At 39.4% G+C, this 20544-nt stretch overlaps 1 protein-coding gene across 4 annotated transcripts in view; it reads right to left on the bottom strand.

Annotated features, from left to right (window-relative positions):
- Positions 1–20544, bottom strand: part of Ano4 (anoctamin 4) — a 289902-nt gene that overhangs the window by 80082 nt on the left and 189276 nt on the right. For all 4 annotated transcript variants that reach the window (XM_021204624.1, XM_021204627.1, XM_029542512.1 and 1 more), the window contains one exon: positions 15155–15286. In XM_021204624.1, coding sequence (XP_021060283.1) covers positions 15155–15286 — 132 coding nt within the window. The remainder of the gene's footprint in view (positions 1–15154; positions 15287–20544) is intronic.

Here is a 20544-nt window from a genome sequence, read left to right as displayed (position 1 = left end):
TGTGTGTGTGTGTGTGTGTGTGTGTGTGTGTGTGCGTGTATGAGCTGTGCTAACTTAGATTGCAGATTACACCAATGTCCTCCAGAATCAATGGAGAAGTAAAGACTTGCCAAGAAAAGCATATGCTGACAGAACACTGGATGATACCTTAGAAAATTTATACCTAGAAGAGAAAGCAAGAAAAACATAACCTTTAAAGCATGGGAAGTAGGGGGAATGATGAAGTCTCGGCAGAAGGAAATGGGACTTTAGCTCATTTGTAGAGCACTCGTCACACATGCAGGAGGCCATGGGTTCAATCCTCAATACAGCCAGAAGGAAAAAAAAATGAGCATATCTCATAAGTATAGATCAACCGAGGGGAAATAGGAAAGAGCTGGACAGTACTGACTCAGAAAACCATCAAGTTTCTGTGTTAAATAAAGGAGAAAGCAATGAACATAGATCATTAAAAGGTACACAGAGGGAGAAAATACAACAAAACAATAGGCATTTGTATATAACTTACATTAGCAACCCTGGCTGTAAATAGTCCTGGTTCTTCTAGTAACCGTTCAGTCTGGCTGGGTCACATTAGTATCCAACAAATTCCTGCTTGCAAGAAATTCATCTCCCCAGCAAAACATACACACACAGAAGGTAAAAAGGCTCAAAGGCTATTCCAGCAAACTAATTCTGAAAACAGACAGGAGTAGCTATATTCATATCCAATAAAACAGACTTTTAAAGTCAAAATTAGTCAGATGATACAAGTATGATTTTATATATTGCTGAAGGGAACAGTTTCTCAAGAAAATATAACAATCATAAACACATATGATCTGAATATTGTAGAATTTACTTTTATGAAGCAAACACCATGGAATATAAAGTAATGATTGGTCCAACACAGCAATAATGGGAGACTTCAATACCCCACTCTTACCAGTAGAAGAGCATCAAAACAAAATGCTCACAAAGAACCAAATGGATCCAGTAAACACCAATGGTGCACCATACTCAATAGCTGAAGGATATACAGTTTTTTCCACTAACACATTGAGTTTTCCTCAAAATGTCATTTTTAGGCCTTAAAGCAAGTTTAAAGAAACACACCAAAGGACTGGAGAGATGGATCACTGGTTAAGAGCACTTGGTCCTCTTGTAGATGATCCAGGTTTTGTTCCCAGCATCTATATGGTGGCTAACAACCATCAGTAACTCAAATTCTAGGTCACCAAATGTCCTTTTCTGACCTCCATAGGCACCTGGAACTCATGTGGTGCATATATGTATATGTGAGCAAAACCCTTATACAAATAAAATAAAATAAAATAAAATAACGAATAAGTCTAAAAAATATTTTAACCCTTTTTCTAAAGAGACACACTCAAAATTGAAGTAATTTTTGCATCATATCAAATCATAGTTAAAAAGAAGAAATCAACTGTTAGAAAAACTAAAGCAATTATATTTAACAACATGGAAACCAAATAATAATAAATTTCTTAGTAACTGAAGTTATAGTTGAAATAATAGAGCATTAAAAATTCCTAGAATTGAATTAGAATCAGAATGCTGCATATCAGAACCTATGGAGTCCAAGGAAAGCAGTGTTAAGAGGGACATTTATCGCTGTAAGTGCCTATAGTAAAAGCAGGGAAACCTCAAATAACTTAATGATGTATCACTGTCTTTAAGAAATAGGAACAAGTCAAATTCTCAAATACCAGACAGAAATATATAATAAAGGGCAGAACAGTAATAAATGGAAGGAACTCAAAACAGCAGCACAAAGATCCATCCAGATGTTGGGTTTATTTTGAAATGACAAACAAACATTGACAAATTTTAGGCCAACTAGCTTGGAAGAGAAACAGGCAATCTTGTAGGACCATTTCACAGTCCAGGATCTAAGTAATTTTAATTTTACTTAGAGGGCGACAGGGAGGGAGGAAGAGAGAAAGGGACAGAAGGAAAGAATGAGGTTTCTTAGTTGTATATTTGCCCAAGATATCTAAAGTTATAAGATCCTTTCCTCCTTCTGTGTTGCCTCATCTAGCCTTAATAGGAGAGGAAGTGCCTAGTCTTATTACAACTTGATGTCATGGCTGATTGATATCCACGGGAGGCCTGCCCCTTTCTGAAGAGAAGCAGAGGAGTAGGTGGGGAGAGGGTCTGGGAAGAAAGGAAGAAGGGGACCCTGCAGTCGTGATGTAAAACAAATAAAATAGAATTATTTTGAAAACTAAGACGCCTACTGTGATATACAGTCAGAATTCTCCCAGTAACTAGTGCTGCTTTTAAGACTCAGTGTTTTATACCATTGATTAGACAGACTGAGGCTGGCTCTAACTGGAAGGGGACTCTATGGAGATTATTGATCTACCTCCCTGGATAGACAGAATCTACTTTTTTACAAGCCTCTAAACATATTTGATCTAGCCTATAATATTTTCAAAATCGCTTGGAGCTTCCGGTGGTTTTTTTTTTCCTCCTAAGAAACACAGACCTGTTAAAACATTAAGATGGGGAGATGACATCAAGATGGAATCTAGTAATATCTACTTTCTCAGTATATGTTAAAAGCAAGCAGCATTTGGGGTAAGCACTATTTATTTGAACTTAGAAACTCCTGTAACCATCAAAGTCAGTGGTTCTCAAACTTCTTAAAGCTGTGACACTTTAATACAGCTCATGTTGTGGTTAACCCCAACCATAAAATTATTTAATTGCTATTCCATAACTTCATTTTTTGGTACTGTTATAAATCATAATGTAAATGTCTGATCTGTAGAACGCCTGCTATGCAACACCTGTGGGTTGAAAGACTCTATTCTAAATCCTTATTTTTGAATAAAGACAAGAAAACCACTCATGTCATAAGGGTACTTGAGGAGGAGGAAATGGCGGGCGGGGTGTACCTGTGGACACATTGTTTTATCTATGGTAATATAATGATTTTACTAAGAGATTTCGATTCGTTACTTCCTGTAAGGATAGTTGACCATTACAATTCAAAGACTTCCAGATCAATCTGTTATTTTGAAATCAGGTCCTGTGATTTTTTTTCTCTTAATGAAGTATTTTCAGATGCACAAATGCACAGAAACAAAAATAATATGAAGTATGCTTAGGCAGGTCTCAAAAAAAGCCAGCAGTCAAATTTGGTATCTAAATCACTCATTTATATAACATTGTAACATGACTTGATCAATGGTAAGCTCTGTTATTCCCATAAATTTGGGAGCTGTTTTTCAAATTGGAATGGGTTTAAGGGACCTTTTAAGGATCATTTTCTTTGGTGTATTCTAATGTGTTTTCTGGAAGAACAAGAGCACACAAGGTTCTCTTCTCTGTATGTAAACATAACATGTGACAGTAGGGAGAGGTTGGCAAACCATTTGGTTAGTTCAATAGATATTTTAAAGAGTCACATACTTAACAAGAGAGCATTTCTCAGTCAGGCCAGAGGTTGGAAATCTGTCGGTAATTCATAGTATTTTTAACTTGGGCCTAGTGTTCTGAAGAACTGGGAGGTAGATTATAATTTAGATCCTAGAAGAGATAGAGTCATGAAGAGGAATTAAAGGCAGGGGAGGATGAAAGAATGCAACAGAAGAGAGAAGAGCAGAGGGACAGAGAGTGTTGCCTCTTAAGCTGCTAATGTGTCAGATCTATCTTACCTTTAAGACTGGGCCACAAAAAAGATGTGTGTGTGTGTGTGTGTGTGTGTGTGTGTGTGTGTGTGTGTGTGTGTGTGTGTGTGTGTGTGTGTGTGTGTGTGTGTGTGTGTGTGTGTGTGTCTGTGTGTCTGTGTGATTGTTATTATTTGCATATCACATTCCATTGACACCATTGACAAGGATGGCATTTATTGAGCATGTACCTGCCCTGTGTTACTGGCTTTCACATTATTTACTGCAACGAAAGCTCATAAAGCTGTGTTGTGATATGCAGAGCGGGTGCCAGGAGTCCTCATCCAAATGACTGAAGAGTCTGGCTTTGAACCAGAGTTTATTTAAACTTAACCAATAGTGGAAAGTGTGATTAATTTATCTTGGCCCACTATCACCCCAGGCCTGCCACTGAACTGAACTGAATGCTGACTAAACTGGTTAATATGACCAATGAGAAGTTGCTGTATTCAAGTTTATGAGAGGTTAGTTTTAGTTAGTATTTAAATGAAAATCAGAATGAAAAAAAAAAAAAGGACTTTAAAAAAAATAATCTGTAAAGTAAGTTTGGAAACAAAAGGCAGTTTTCTATTTAATCTTAGACCAGAAAAATACAAATAAGACTGACCCTTGGCCTTCTGCCAATTAAACTGCAACTGAAATTCAGTCAATAGCAGTATGCTACTTAAATACTCTATGCTGTTGACAGGGTATAATTTAGTAGTCAGTGACACAGACAGTGGTGTCCACCTCTGTCCAGTCTTGGATATGGATCTTGGTTTTGTTTCCCTTTGCTAAAGCCCAGTTGTCCCAAGGGATGACGCAGGGATAGATCTGTCTGATCCTTTATATTGCTGGGAGCAGCAAAGCCATAGAAACTCTGCCATGTGCCTGCAGCAGTTGGAATTTGGTAGCATTTTTTTTTCTCTGATCATTCTGTTTCCATCTTTCCCGTTTCTGCTATTTTCAGGGCAGTCTCTAACTATTCTAGGTATAGTGAAAATATCCCTGCCTTAGCTCTTCTTTCCATTAAAGTTTATTTTAAATTATTTACAATGGGGGTATACATAAAGAATTGAATTAAAAATTTTATCTTTGCAATAGACATTTTTATTTTAACCAGGATGGCTTCACTCAAACAATGAAAGTCTCAATTACAAAATTATAGGTATTAGGGAGTACACTGTTTATTAAGGTATCTCTGGGACTTCCCTCGAGCTTTGCTGTGATTTGCTTTTTGAGTGTGGGTACTACATGGAGATTATAAGAGAACAATGCAGGCACTACTGCTCACTGGCCTACCCGTTCCTGCTGATGCTGCCCTAGCTACAATATCTTCAACTTGGAAATGGACATTGAATCCAGATTCCAGCTTTCTGAGACAAGCATTTCCCAAACTGGACTCCCTTCTCTGTGTTCCTTGCATGTTGGAACGGGCAGGATAGCTTCTTCTCTTTGGAGTTCTGGGGCTCAGCTCCCTCCTTCCTGTCTGGTCCTTATCATTTAGTCTCTCAGTCTCTCAGCCTCTCTCAGTCTCTCTCTCTCTCTCTCTCTCTCTCTCTCTCTCTCTCTCTCTCTCTCTCTCTCTCATCCCATGAGCCTTAGGGGCAGTTGTGGCTTCAGTTCCTACAGTTATTATTTGTGTGACCTCAATGTTTCTTTTGTGATGCTGAATCTGCCCAACTCCCCACATTAACATCTATCTTGTCTACCACCATGCTTCCTCTTCCTGAATAGAATACCAACGTGATAGGAAGCTATGAGTAGAAATACTCATACTCCAGGGATAGATGTTTTTTTCTCTTTCACTTCTAAATCAGAAACCACAAGAGCAGCATCTCTCTTACCCTTCCTTCTTGCTAATCTAATGGAACACAGACACAGTCTAGGCGGTTGCTGGCTTTGATTATTGTTTGTCTCTTTATCGATCTGCATGTGGAGTCAGAGTCTCCTTCTGTAGCCCAGGTGGATATCAAACTCCCGCCATTCCTCTTTTCTCACTCTTCTTCCCAGGTCCTGGAATTACAGGCAAGGGCCAGTAGGACTAATCATTCCTAAAGTTGAATTCTGAAATATCCTGATTGAAAGTCTAATTTCTACCTTAGAGAAGTTTTCTCTCTTCTGTTGAAGTTCCTTTTTCCTAAATTACACTAGGAGGTTAAAAACAGAGAAAAATCATATATGACATCATCTGAACCCTAAAAGAGGTCACAGACTAAGGCATTATATAAGCGTGACATGGCAACAGTAATTAACTTGGGGTGTTCTATGAATATTCCGATCCCCAGTGCATTGCTTTTTCTCATGACAATCACATGCCCTGTGACATGTAATCCTCTTTCCTAGAGGGAGAGTGCAATTCCTCACCTTGTTCATACAATCCCTGGCCATAACACTTGTTTTGGCTTATGGACCACGAGTTGAAGTGATAATGTGATATTGTTCTTTGCCATGAAAATGCATTTCTGAGATGCAGATTGCTTCTTCAGTCAGGCACTGTAATAAAAATGATATTTGAAGCAAGCCACACCTGAGTATCAGCTAATATGTTATGTGAGGAAGAAACAATCATTGGGAGAGCCCATTGAGATTAGAAGCTTAACACTTACTGCAGCAGAACCTAGTAGAACCTGACTGAGTCAACCTTTAACCCAGAGAAGATAATCCTATGAGTTAAAGCCTAAAAAGGATGGATTTTTTCTCCCCTCTGGTGGAAAAGCCATATCAATAAATAAAATGAAGAAGGAGAAAAACAAATGAGACTTGTGTGTTGGGAGGAATAATAAAGGAGGAAGGAAGGCTGAAGGATGGAAGAAAGAAGGTTGGTATGGAAGGGTATTTGTGTCAGAGATAAGGAAAAGGTATGCCCAAAGAAGGGAGGGCATGAAGGAGGGAAAGGGATTATAAATGACTCTTAAGAAAAGCCGTAGAGCATTTTGAATGTATTTCACACAGCCTCTGGCCAGTGGGTGCTTTCCGTCACAGATGGGTAGTATATAGGACAATATGAATGCGACATGTCGGATGCTCTGTGCTAAACTGTTACCTTTATCAAAGTTTTGTAAGATTTTGTATAACAAAAGGTCAAAAAATTTAAAATATAATAAAAAGTAAATAAACTATTTAAAAATAAAAATAGTTGCCTTGGAAGGATGGCTGTTCTTCCAAGGTTGTCCTTTATATCTCTTGAGAAATGCAGATAAAACACTGGAACTCCTTTGTAGTCATTCTGGATGCTGCATTGTACTTTGTCCACTATACAGACACACATAATTGTGTTCTGATATAATCAGATTCATAATAATCATCTACAAATGCCAACAAGCTCAGAAGGATAATATCATGTGCATAAAACATAAGACATTTCATAAAGAAGATGACACATGAAGTCTTTGCTGAAGAGAAAATACTGCATCAGAAAGAAATGAGAGTGTACCTTACAGGAAGGATGAACATCCAATGAATGTTTAGAAAACTTCTATGTCTGTATTGTGAAAATGTATACCATTGAAAGCTGAGGGAAGAGAGTAAGAAATTGAAAAAGCAACTTTCTATGTCATGTTAAGAAGTTTGAGCTTCATTCTGAAGTCCCAGGAAAGACATTGAAAGGTGTTAAACAAGAAAGCAGTGCTTCATCATGGGTATCACTTAGTACTTGGTATGGTAGTATATGGCCAAAGGGACCAGGGATGTGTATTAAAATCTTGCCCACACTGATCTGAGAATCTGGGAGGAAGGAGGGTGCCTCCTAAATGTGCAAAGGTGTTGCATGCATCAGTGGCTGTTGTCTCGCAAATGATCTGTGACATTAGTAGGCAAATGTGTCAGTGAGGAAAAACAGGAGAGCAAGAGAGATGAGGAGCAACATGGCTATTGGAATACAAACACACCCTAACTATAGACTTTTAATCCCACACAATGAAAGTAAAGTTAGTTTGTAGAAAGAAGTACCCATGTTTGAAAGTAATTTATGTCCTACTCTCGTGAGAAAAGAGAGAAAAGAGAGGTTACTTAAGAGAGAGCAGTGCAGACAGAGAGAAGAAGAAAGGGTGGTTTTACAGAGACAGGTTGCAGAAAGAGAACAAGCTAGACACAGGTGAAGACAGAACGAACCAGAGAATGAGAAGGAGTCAGAAAATTAGAACATATGGTCAAAAGTTAGTATGAAGCCAAGTAGAGCAATTTAGTCAAGCTGAAAGAAGCCAGTTTGAATTAGTCAGCATGTAGAGAAGTTTTGAGTCCAAAGAGCTGAGTTGACCAGCCATCCAGGGTTCAGAAAGAGCTAGAAGGTGTGAGCTTATTCAGCAGTAGGTTTCAAAGACCAAAAACATTTTAGGCCCAGATAATATTTCACAAGGGTTAGAAGCTTCGAGGACTAGGCCTAGGTTAGCAGACAGAGTCAGTATGTCTCTGAGAAGACAATTACATCAGATGAACAAAAGATACTTTTACAAGACATCCTAATTGTGTAAGAGTTTGTGGCCATTTCCAAGATGGGGATGGCGGTGAGTTCAGAATGAGAAGCAAAGGCCAAAAAGATTTGCTGGTGATGCTGATCAGTATGGAAGGTGACAGAATAAAATCTAGGCAACCTATAGTGGTTACATCCTTACTCTTGAGTGGGAAACAAAACTGGTGGCTTATGTATAGTGTCCAGGGTGAGGAATTGGGGCTATGAAGACCCTAGGTGTAAAAGCATTTCTAAGATGAAGTTCTGGGTCACTGGTCATTGAAATAATCACTATCTGCAACATTTCTGTATTTAACACCTCTTTCTCAACTGTGTTTCTGCAGTTATTGATACCCCTGCTGAAATAGATTGTTTGTTCTTCATGATCCACAGGAGCATGGAGCATGGGCTTCCACGTGGTGAGAAACAATCTTTTATAACACATCTGGAAATAACATATTATTCGTTATGTTGTGTGTATGTGATAGAGAAGGTATGAGAAAGGAGAAAAGGAAGAGTGGAAGAGAGGGACATGGAAGACTTCCATGACAACTCCTAATTCCAGCCCAACTTCCGCACTGTAACAGCCTAAACAGGAAGCCATCAGAGAGAATGCTTAAAAACTGTGATAGGATGTTGAAGTGTTTCTGTGCACAGTAGATGGTTTCTAGCAGGGGAAAAGGAGGGGAAGACTCAACTGTATTTAAGGAGCAGGCCACTGAAGAGTTTTACCATGCCCCGATAAAACAAAGTGGATGGGTTTTTGTTTGTTTTGTTTTGCTTTGTTTTACTTTGTTTTTGGCTGTGTGTAAATGTGATCAGGGTGCATTGTGTGAGCTCCTCAAGGAGTTAATTAAAATATCATGTTAGAAAAAAATAGATTCATAAAACACAAAAACAGATGGTTTTTCAAACATTAAGATAATTCACCTATCTTCAGACCCCCCAGCCGTCCAAAGCTTTGCTTTTCCTATATGATTAGGTGATACCTTTGATCCTTAAACTTAAGTTGTATGTCATTAGGCTCTACTGGAAAGGAACCACATGATTTTCAGAAGCACAAGCCTTAGGCCTTATGGCTTGCTTCACTGTCATGTCAGCTTAAAACTTTCAAGAGCACAGCCACGTCCCCTGTGCCCCTGCAGAGCAACCTCAATAGCATGCATATCGAGGATCCTAATGCCAGAAAGGAATTGCAATAAAACAAGTGTCCCGAGACTGCTCTGTGTCACTGGGGTACCAAAAGAACATTAATCCTACTGAAATCAATCTTGTATCTCATTGCCTAAAGGATTCTCCTAAGACTTTCGATCGATGAAAAGAAGAGAAAAACTCCAAATGCCATGAAAGGAAAATTACAGCAGAAAGTATTTGCTCTAGCAATCAATATATTCAGATATCTATGCTGTGAAGATTTAAGAGACAACTCAGAATGTAGTACTAATACATATGAACGTATCTGAAATGCTGAGGACCAAGTTCATTTGAAGTGATTCTATTCCAGTTCAAGTCAGAAAGTCTCCCGAGCACCTTCATCACACCCCTGGCCTATAGGTCCCACTGCTGCTGCCACCAAGCTTTTCCTTTATCCCCAAACCTTGGCATTTTGTGGACTGGCTATGCAAGGGTGGACTCCACATATGCATGTCTGCATCCTAATCTCTAGAATTTGTCAATCTGTACGGTAAAGAGGAATTGTGTTGCAGATAAAATCAAGGGTGTTCATTGGCTGACTTGAAGGCTGAGGATGCTATGGTTTAAGTGGGGTTTGAGAACCAATGTCATGATATTAAAAAAGTGTCTGAACCTTTTAGAGGAGGTCTTGAGAAGTGGCAGTGGAATGGTTCTCATGAGAGTAGGTTGTTACAAAAGAACAAACCTGTTCTTTCTCCATTACCTCGAGTTTTCTTCACTACCATGTGTCTAGATATTACTCCATTACTAAGATACCCTCGACTGGAAGCCAACTCTAGGTCTTGGATTTCTAGAACTGTGAGCTAAATGAATCTCTCTCTCTCTCTCTCTCTCTCTCTCTCTCTCTCTCTCTCTCTCTCTCTCTCTCTCTCTCTCTCCTTTCTCACACAGATTCAGGCTCAGTTATCTTTTTACTACAATATAAAGCAGACTAAGACAGGGATATTCTTCTGAGTTTTCCAGGTGGACCTAATGTAATCACAGGGATACCTAGAAATGGAAAAGGAGGACAAATATCAGCGAAGAAGAGTTGATAACAGAATCCAGGTCAAAATGATGTAATGCTTGAGGGGGAGGGGCATAAATTAGGAATGCCACAGCCCCTAGAAGTTAGTGAAGGCCAAGAAATAGATCTGCTCTGGAGTCTGCTGACATACTTTGATTTGATCTCTGTGATACTCATATGAGCTAGATATGGTCATTACCCACATTTTAAATCAGGAGAAACATGGAGGTAAAGAATTCCTGAAGACTTATTTAGATACCATTGATTTCAGGGTATGGATCCTGTGAAGCTAGGCTCTCTGGCTCAGTCCTGTCCTCTTGTTCCTATATAGGAATTGCCTATAGTAGATATACCAAATTAGCACTGATCTCGTTGTTGGAAATGAGAAAATGTATCGGTGTAGTCTTTGAAGGTGACAGTTCAACATGAGTATCCAACAATTTGTGCGGTGAATAGTTCTTGGCGGATATTCTTGTCTTATGCATTGTACTAGTTTATAATTTGTACCTGATTGCCCCTAACTCTAAGAGGATATAAACTAAAGAAATGTATCAATGCTGGCAATGGTAAACATAAGGAAAAATGGGGAAATATTCCTATCTGTACCTAGCATACTTTTTAAAAGCCAATTCAAAAATAGACCCATTTCCTGAAAAACTCTGCATATGCATTATGAAAAGTAACAGGACTCTCATCTCCTTTTTCATATCTAGTACCCATAGAAAATCTTTATTATAGGTATTGACCTTACAAAGCAATTGTCTCAAGGATGTTTCTGCTAATGCCATTTTCATTATAAAGGGCAGCGGGCTACTTAAGCAGAGAAACATCCTCAGGAAAGAGGTGAAGAGGAATAAATTAATGCTTAAATGGACTTGTCTACCACAGTCAAACCAGATTCTTATGGTTTCTAAAAATAGGTTTCTTAAAGAGGATAGAACAAATTATATCTGATCTTCAGAATGACTGACAGAAAGTAAAGGGGTCAGGGTGGCTTCTCTAGGAAAAAATATAGATGCTGAGCTCTGAAACTTGGCACAATTCACAACCATGTTATATATTGAGAATCTAAAGAAAGCTGAGAGTCGAATGATGGTTACTAAAGCCTGAGAGAGTAATGGGAAAGAGGGATTGGAGAGGACAGTGAACAAGCACAAGCTGTTTCTGCATACTCTGCTCTTGACAGTGGGATGAGAATAGTTAGAAATAATCCACAGGCTAACTCACAAGAGCTATGAAAGAGGCTATTGGATGTACTTATCAATACATCATATGAATTTACAGTGAATATGATATTGACTGCCAACAACTGAATAAGCGTAGGTGCCATGTGCCGACACAGGGAATGATAGAGGTGGTCCATGTGGAGAAGAACCTTCAGGTGAGTGTGCGGTCTGCTGATTCCAGAGCACCTGTTCTTCATCCACACATTCTGTTATCAGTTTTATGTATTCAGTTATTTTTCTCACTGAACAAATCACAGTAAGCATTTACTATGGGATTTGAAAATGGTGGAACTGGTAGTTTGAGAGAAAGCAATGAAAACATACCACACTAACCAAGGAAAAGAAAGATGTCACCAAGACATGGAAGGTTGCAGTGTACTCAAAATCAACAGTAGATACCGTGGAAAGTTTTCTGGGAGAAATGCCTTTAGTAGATCCTGAAAGATGGGAGTCTAAGGGAAAGGTTACTCCAGGTAGAAGGAAGAACAAGTGTAGGAGGGAACAGAAAAGTAGAAGGTGACTTAAAGAGGTCAGAGCTCAGCACAGCTAAAACACATGTATAGGAGACAGATGAGGGAATTATTGAAAGGGTGTTTGATTTTTAAGACACTTTCCTATTTTGATCATGAGTCATTAAAGTTCCAGTTCTACTTTATATGCCACATTCATGATTGCAATTCTCATCATTCTCATCATTTGACTCCAGCAAGAACACAATGAGAAAGTTCTGCAAAGTCGACACATCATGTGAGTCCTTGGTATGCATGGGGAAAGCTGGGATCATGCAACAGCTCCCAGAACTCATTAAACAGCTATTTCTGATTAAATTAAGCTCATTAATATCATCCTCAAAACATCTTTAGGGAGTTTTGTTTTCTAATTATACCAGTAACTGTTTTCAAGTTGGCAGCCAACATTCTTCACATCTTACTTTTACACACCAATCCAAGGGATGTTACCCATGTGGCGCAACGATTTTTAAACAAAAAGAAATTCTCACCACCCATAATACTTCAGGACCATGATTAATTTTTTATGTTCCATTGGCATGATAATAAATGCCTCTGTTCTTTTGGTTCTCCTGAACTCTGCTCCTTATGTTTATTTCAGCTGCCTCTCTCCCCCCCCCCTTTTTTTTTCAGTTGTCCTCCTTCAAGTCTCATTTTCAGCAAGTTGGTCCCCGTTTTTGAACAACAATGCTGGACCCTCTGTGTACCCTATAATCATATTCTCATAAATACTTACAGAAACCTACTTGTGGTTTCCCAAACACTCCACCATGTTTAATGTCTGTGCTCTTTCCTATATGAACCTCTCATCTTCTTAGAATATATTTCCTTCTTTACCTAGCTGGTCACGTCTATATCCATGTGAATCATTTTCTTTGTAGTCAACTTCCATCACTTGCTAATATCTTTCCAAATATGGAGCACTGCCATGCCCCTTTTAAGATGCACCTACTGGGCTAGTTGCAGTTGTTTAACGTATAGTATATATTACCAGGCTACAGTCAAGACTGTGTTATTTGGTATATACTCGGATAATGCCTGGAAAGGTGCAGACATTGAATTAGTGACTGCTGTACTAATATTCATCCACTGACTTGATTTGCAAATGTGTCAAAGGCTTCTCAAGTATGTGAGACTGTGGAGTACTACTATCATCATATGCTCTCATACTTTAATTGTTATATATTTAAAAACACTTACCAATATATTATCCTCACTTATGATCTCTAGTAACACTGGTTTGTATCTAGATGATTCTAAGTTTGCGAGACTTGGTGAATAACATTATCTAACACAAGGGTATGAGGAACATGCAGGTGAGAAGACTTGGTGGCATACCTTTCAGTCCCTTAAAGTAACCTAAAACTTCCATAGTCCATATAGTTCACTAATTACTCCCATCCATCCATCCATCCATCCATCCACTTATCCACTCCATCCATCCATCCATCCACTTATCTACTCCACTCCATCCATCCATCCATCCACTTATCCACTCCATCCATCCATCCATCCACTTATCTACTCCACTCCATCCATCCATCCATCCATCCATCCATCCATCCATCCATCCATCCATCCATCCACTTATCCACTCTATCCTTCCATCTACACATCTATCCATCTATTCACGCACCTATCCATGCATGTACCCATTATCAAAACTTTGAGCTCCTTCTACACTGTGCCATGCATGCTTTCAGTCAGCTAAGAAGCAAAGGCAAAATGTGGCAGCAAATCAGTCTCCACTTGTGAAGGATTAAAACAACAATTACTTGTCTAAAAGACCTTCCAGGATTTAAACTAAATGCAAAAAAACAAAACAAAACATAACAAAACAAAACACAACACAACAAAACACAACACAACACAACATGCCTGCTTTCATCTCCTTGGACAAAATACCCAGAGATCCTGATCTCTGGATTAATAGCGAGTACTATCTGATTACTGATTTCCATGGAGGCTTTGGGGCTATGAGCTTCATGTTTTATATGTTGAACTAATGAGGCTGGGTTGGTATCAATCAGACCTGTGGGAATGCAGGGCTTGCCTGTTTCACAGGCTTTCCCATGGCTTCCATTGCATTGCATTGATCTTTCCCAGCAAGACACATTTTGATGCAGACCATCTATCTATGCATCATTTTCCTTCTCTCCTTTGCTCCCGCAGTTTAATTGATTTTCTGTTGCTAAACATGCACTCACCATGCAGTCCCTGCACCTCTTGACAACTGTCATTTGGTTTACATTTTTTAAAATAATCAAAATTGGCAACCCATTTTTTAAAAAAGGATCTGTCAGCCCTTTCTGCCTCTCAGGTAAGTCATATTTACTGAAGCCGTCACTACACTGGGCACAGGGATGGTCAGGAAATTCAAAGTCTGTCTGAATGTAAGCTGGAATGACCTGACTAATGTTCTCTTTGGGAGACCCGGGAGTCCACCGCCTGTTGTTTACAGCCTTTGGTATGCTTTCCTCTGCCTCCACCTACCCTGCCTTCCATCACCTCCCCCCACCCCAAGGAATCTTAGGAAGTTCGGAGCAATTCTTGATCACCATTGGAATTCTTTCCAGGCTATTACTCAGCCAACTTTTTCTTTCTGCCTACATGCCCAAAGTGACAAATTACTGTTGTGAGACTGATAGATGAGCTGGCAAGTAGGCTGCCAGGTAACATAGCTCTTCCTGTGATAACTTGGTGAAATGCTGAACGAAAAGAGAACTCAGTGGCAAACTGTGATAAAAGCAAGCAAAACAAGGGAAACCTTTACTCCGCATGAAAGGTTTAAGCCACTTCCTCTGTCTGGACTCTGAGCACTGGGAACTGACAGATCCACAAGACAGAAAGACCCTGGGTCTCTGAATTGCTGTGGAAAGGATTATTTACCAATCATGGATATAAAATCAAAACAAAAAAAAAACATTGGGTCACTTTAAGCCACCTGAGATGGTAGGATTGTTGTTACAGCCTCCCTTAATTGATAGAAAAAAAAAAGGACAGGGACAAAAGAGTCAAGAGGAATGGCCTCTACATTGTCCCTCCCACAGGGCAGAGGCTCTATCATGCTGTACATCCTTAGTAAGATGCTGGCTTTCCCACAGAACACTCACTGATGGATCCTTTGCTGGCTGAAAGGGGCAGTGTAGCAGTCATTCTCTTCCAGATCTGGCAGTGTCTCCTTGTCCAGCCTCATTGGCTTCTTGGGTAACCATCTCCGGAACCTGCTTATTTGTTTATCGATCCTGTGGCACATGGAAGGCAAGATCAAAGAGTACATCACGTCAGCATCACTCTGAAACACAGGAGCCATAAGGATGACTCCACATCCTCCACAGATCCTCACTATTCTCACAGCAGCCTGTTTTTCAGATGGAGAGAAGAGAGCCAGGAACCTGATCATTCGTTCAGGTTCGCCTAAGTGGCCTCAGCATTGCTATCTTTGAACAGATTTGAATTACATATTCACTTACTCGTTCATGAATGATCAAATAGTTACAAGACTGGAAGGCTCAGCAAAGGAAGTAGGGAGCCCTTTACACATAAGCATAGAACACTACATTTTGTAGAGGTTAGCCACTCATCTTGTGTCTAGAAAATGTGAGCTCAGAGAAGCATTTTATCTGTTCCTAACTTGGGGCTAGGGCAAGGGGACATTGTGACTGTTCAGAGAACTTGCTGTCATGGATTCTATTCCCTGACTGTCACACATTCCCTTACTAGATAGCAGACACATAGCTGGCTCCATCGCTTTCATTGTGCTTTTCAAATGGCTTCCATGGTTCTCCAGGACCTGGGGTAACAGGACGCAGGCGTCACTCTGGCTACCATGCACCAAAGGGTCGTGTGAAGGAAAACAGACTAGTGTTGTACTGTGGTTTATAAAAGACACTTTCCAAACTGGTATTATTCTCAGTCCTGACTACTGAGCACATCTAGCTTCTAACTGTCCAATTTATAGAAATAGCTCAGCCCTGCTCACAGTAAACCACTAGAAGGGGCAGAACCACACCGGACTTCAAAATGTATGTGCTGCCTCAAGTAGCTACACTGCCAAGTATTTTCTCTGAGTGAGCAAGAACATATACCAAACAGCATCGTGTGAGCTGCTGTTTGTACTTTACACATACAGAAGGGACCCCAATGGGTAATTATTCAGCCCAAATTAGTCAGACCAGACTCTAGGTTTTAAGGATTGATGTGTTTTCTGATAAAAGGGGATTACATGTGAGGGATACAGAAGAAACAAATTTCCCTAAAGAAGGAAATACCTTAGCGCTTTCTATACCTGTTGACTGAAGAGTTCCGGCAGGACTTATTTTTCCAATTAAAATATTTGTGTAACAATGTGTAACTTTTAGTGAACTTGATGGTTAATGTAGGTGATGTTGACTAAACTAAAGGATGCCCAGATTGCAGGTCAGACATGACTTTAGGTATGTTTCTGAGCCTGTCTTCAGAAGAGCCCAGGGTTGACTGAGCCAACACTTTGGCCATGACTGGTATAGATCTTCAAAAATGTTGATATCCTGATGCAGAAGGTAAAGGATGGATAATTTTGTTCTCTTTGAGCTGGTATTTACCTCTGCCTCTAACACTGGTGATCCGTAGCCTTCATACTTGGACGAGGACCATGAAATTTCCTAGGCTATTGCTTGTAGACTGCAGGCCATAGGACTTTTTAGCCTCTGCAGTCTTGTTGTAAGTCTGAAGGCCAGAGATCTAGCAGTGTTGATATCTGAGGGCAGAAGGCAATAGATGTGCCATCTCAAGCAGAGAGCAAATTTGTTATTTTTCCATATTTTGATTTTATTAAAGTTAGGTCCTCAATGGATTGGATGCTGTCCAACTACTTTGGTCCAACTTACTTTTAAACTAAATATTATTTAAAATTTTTTTATATGTACGGGTGTTTTCCCATTTCTGTGTTCCACATGCATGTAGTGTCTGTGGGTTGGATCCCCTGGATCTGGAGTTGCAGCTGGTGGTGATTGAACTGGAAATTGAACCCATGTCTTTTTGAACAGCAGGCAGTGCTCTTAACTGCTAAATCATCTCTCCAGGCCCAGTGGCCAATGTCTTACTCAGCTTACTGCTTCAGATGCCCATCTGGAGACCCTCATAGATACATTGCCCAGTAAGACCTTTTCCAGGTATGTGGAGATTCTTTAGCTCAATGAAAGCAGCATACACATACACACACACACACACACACACACACACACACGCACGCACGCACACACACACACACACACACACACACACACACACAAATAATGCTAAAGCTTCTGTTACTATTTCCTCTCTTCTCAGCATAATCCAGCCTTGTCATGCCAAGTCGGTCCAGCAATAGCTGCACTTTTGCACAGTTATGAAATGAATACCCAAGCTGCCTTAGATCTTTCCTTTCATAAAGAACCCTGTGCAGTCCTTCTCATTCACAGAGAAGCTAGAAATCTGCCAAAGCTTGTGAAACCAAGAAAGAAGACTAGGTGAAAAGAGCCTAGGAGAGGGGAAATGCTCTCATCTGTCCCATTTTACAGTTTATATAAAGATATCTAAAGACATGAATAGACACAACAATAATACTTAAATTAGTGAGATGATATGATTTAGAGAAGGAGAATGACACAGTGATCAAGAATTTGAACTCCAATGTTCAGATGTCTAGATTCAAATTCTGCCCTTGTAAATGCTTTGCCTCAAGTATTCAATCTTTAAAATGGGTATTATCATGACATTCAGTTCGTGTGTGTGTGTGTGTGTGTGTGTGTGTGTGTGTGTGTGTGTATTTCTTTGGTGTCTGGTATACAGTAAATGCTAACTACTAATACCATGTCTTACCCTTTTTTAAATAAGAATTTAAGCAAGTAGTTGAGATTTCTAGATAAGATAGAAAACTGGAAACTGCCTCTTTTATTACCCCATTTAGGAGATGAACCAGTGCAGGGAGAAACAGACATGAGTCTGAAGAAAGAAAGAAAGAAAGAAAGAAAGAAAGAAAGAAAGAAAGAAAGAAAGAAAGAAAGAGAAGTGAGAGAGAGAAAGGAGAGAGAGAAATAAAGGAAAAAAGAGCTTTAGAAGTTCACAAAGGTGCTGATAAAACATCTCAAAGGTTAAAAAAAAACAAAACACCCAACAAAACAAAACAAAACAACAACAATAACAACAACAAAAACCCCAGATAAGGTCCCATTATGAAGAAACTGAGTTACACTAAGCTCAAGCCATAGAATTTCTTACTTGGGGGAGGAGAGGAAAAACCTCATTCAAAAGTCAGATCGATGGCTCTGATGAGAAAAGATTGGTAGTCATACCTTCAGGAAAAGCCTACAACCTTCACAAGTCTCAAATCAATTTGTAGATTTTGGTAAGACAGCAACCCCTCTCAGGGACAGGCCAAACACAGTAAGGGAATCCATTTTACCACTGTGTATGGCTTAAAGGTCAAGGGCTGGTACTGTCTCGAGAGAGAACCCATTGTTTAAAATTGAGCTACGCTGGGCTCTAAGTAATCATGGCAACCATAGCCGGGAGGCCTAAATTTAACCCACCACAGTCCCAAAATCAGAGATAACCTTATTGAGAAGCTATGAAAGTGGGGGAGACAACCTGAAACTGCAGTCATTATGATGAGAAAGAGTAGCACTGGAGTTGGTAGCCCTCAGCCTAAGTCACCAGATGGACTATATCCTGCAACCACTCTAAACTCTACCTACCACTGTGTAGCCCAAGAACTCTGAGATGCAGCCCCCTGGGTGGGTGGCTAATACCTAGAAGCACCTGAAAGTACAAAGATAGGTCCTTTCTCTACATTAATTTCAGGGCTATGATTCCTCCCCACACTTGGAAAGAGCTTGGGAAACATTCCCTAGGTAGATAGAGGATTAGTTGTCCTAGGGCTGGATAGCATGAGGAGTTTGGGAAGGGTGAGGGAACTTGTCTAACTCACAGAACACATAGCTCCCTGTGAGCAGTAGAGACCCCTGATATGTAAAGAAGGGAGCAACCAAAGTGGAGAGAGCTCTAGGAAATGGAAAATGTCAGACACTTGTCAAATACAGACTTGATACAGTGTCATCGCAGGAAAGACAAAAGTACACTGACCCTACCCCACACTGTGTGCAACAGGAAGGCTCCAAGGCTCTGTGGCCCAGGAAATAGCCATGCTAACATTCAGTTTATGTAGTTCCTTAGGGCTCACCTTCATTATTGTTATTACTACAGTTTAGTAGTACTTTTGCTTTATTGTATTAAAAATATTTATGCTTTTAATTCTTCCTTATGTGGTTATCTAATTACATTTAATCACTTTTTCACTTTTATTGAGCAATCATTTCTATTTTCCTTTCCTTTTGCTTCTTTATGGTTAGTAATGTTTTGGTTTTATTTTACATTGCCCTGCTTACATTACCTCTGCTTTTGCTTTTTGCTTTTCCTATTGTTTCATTCTTTTCAGAGCACATTTGACATGGTTCTTCCAAGTTCTTTTTTTTCCCTATTGGTGATGTATTGGGAGCCTTAGTCAATTTTAAATGTATTTTTGTATCTTCTACATTTGGCTCTTACAGCAGCTTGTTTATAATCTGAGTGATATTGAGGACTGAGCCCTCAAGAAGAATAGATAAGTATGAGGGGGGATTGTTCTGTATAATATATAATAATATATACATTTCTGAGAGCTTAAACATTAAAATTTTTCTTGAAAAATAGACTTTTTGATAAGAAATCTCCCCCAAACTAGGTACATTGAAACAATTGTATGTACAAATTGAGACCTAGAAAGATAAGAAACATGACAAAACAAGGGACCAAGGGTCCTCTAAAACAGAAGTTCTCAATCTGTGTGTTATGACCTTTTGTGGGTATTGAATAACCCCTTCATAGGGGTCACCTAAGACCATCAGAAAACACAGATATTTTCATTAAAATTCATAACAGCAAAATTACAGTCACAAAGTACCAACAAAAATAATTTCATGGTTGGGGTCATCCCAACATGAGGCACTGTATAAAAGGTTGCAGCATTAGGAAGCTTGAGAACCACTGCTCTAAAAGATAGAACTTCACAACTTAGCTAATCAGCTAGGGCTTAAAACTAATACAATGAAGAAAGAATAGAACAAACAATAATCTAACCAACCAGAAAAACAACCAGCAAAATTCCTGGAATTGGCAAACCATCTCCATAATAACCTTAAAAGTGAATACCTCAACTTCCAACAAAGAGGGGCAGATTAGCTAATTTGATAAAGATACAAGATCCAATAATCTAATGTCTCCAGAAAAATACTTTACTGGCAACGATATCTATAGAGTTGGCATCCAAAGACAGAAGTCCATCTATTAAGCAAATGGAAACCCTAAATAACCTGCTAAGCAACTCTAATAGATGATAAAGTAGACTTCAAAATTAATATGTCCAGAAGAAATAAGGAAAACCATCACATAGTAATAAGGGGAACAACACACACACACACACACACACACACACACACACACA

This window comes from Mus pahari, chromosome 9, assembly GCF_900095145.1.
Source record: "Mus pahari chromosome 9, PAHARI_EIJ_v1.1, whole genome shotgun sequence".
Lineage (NCBI taxonomy): Eukaryota > Metazoa > Chordata > Mammalia > Rodentia > Muridae > Mus > Mus pahari.
This window is presented reverse-complemented; position numbering and strand designations above follow the sequence as displayed.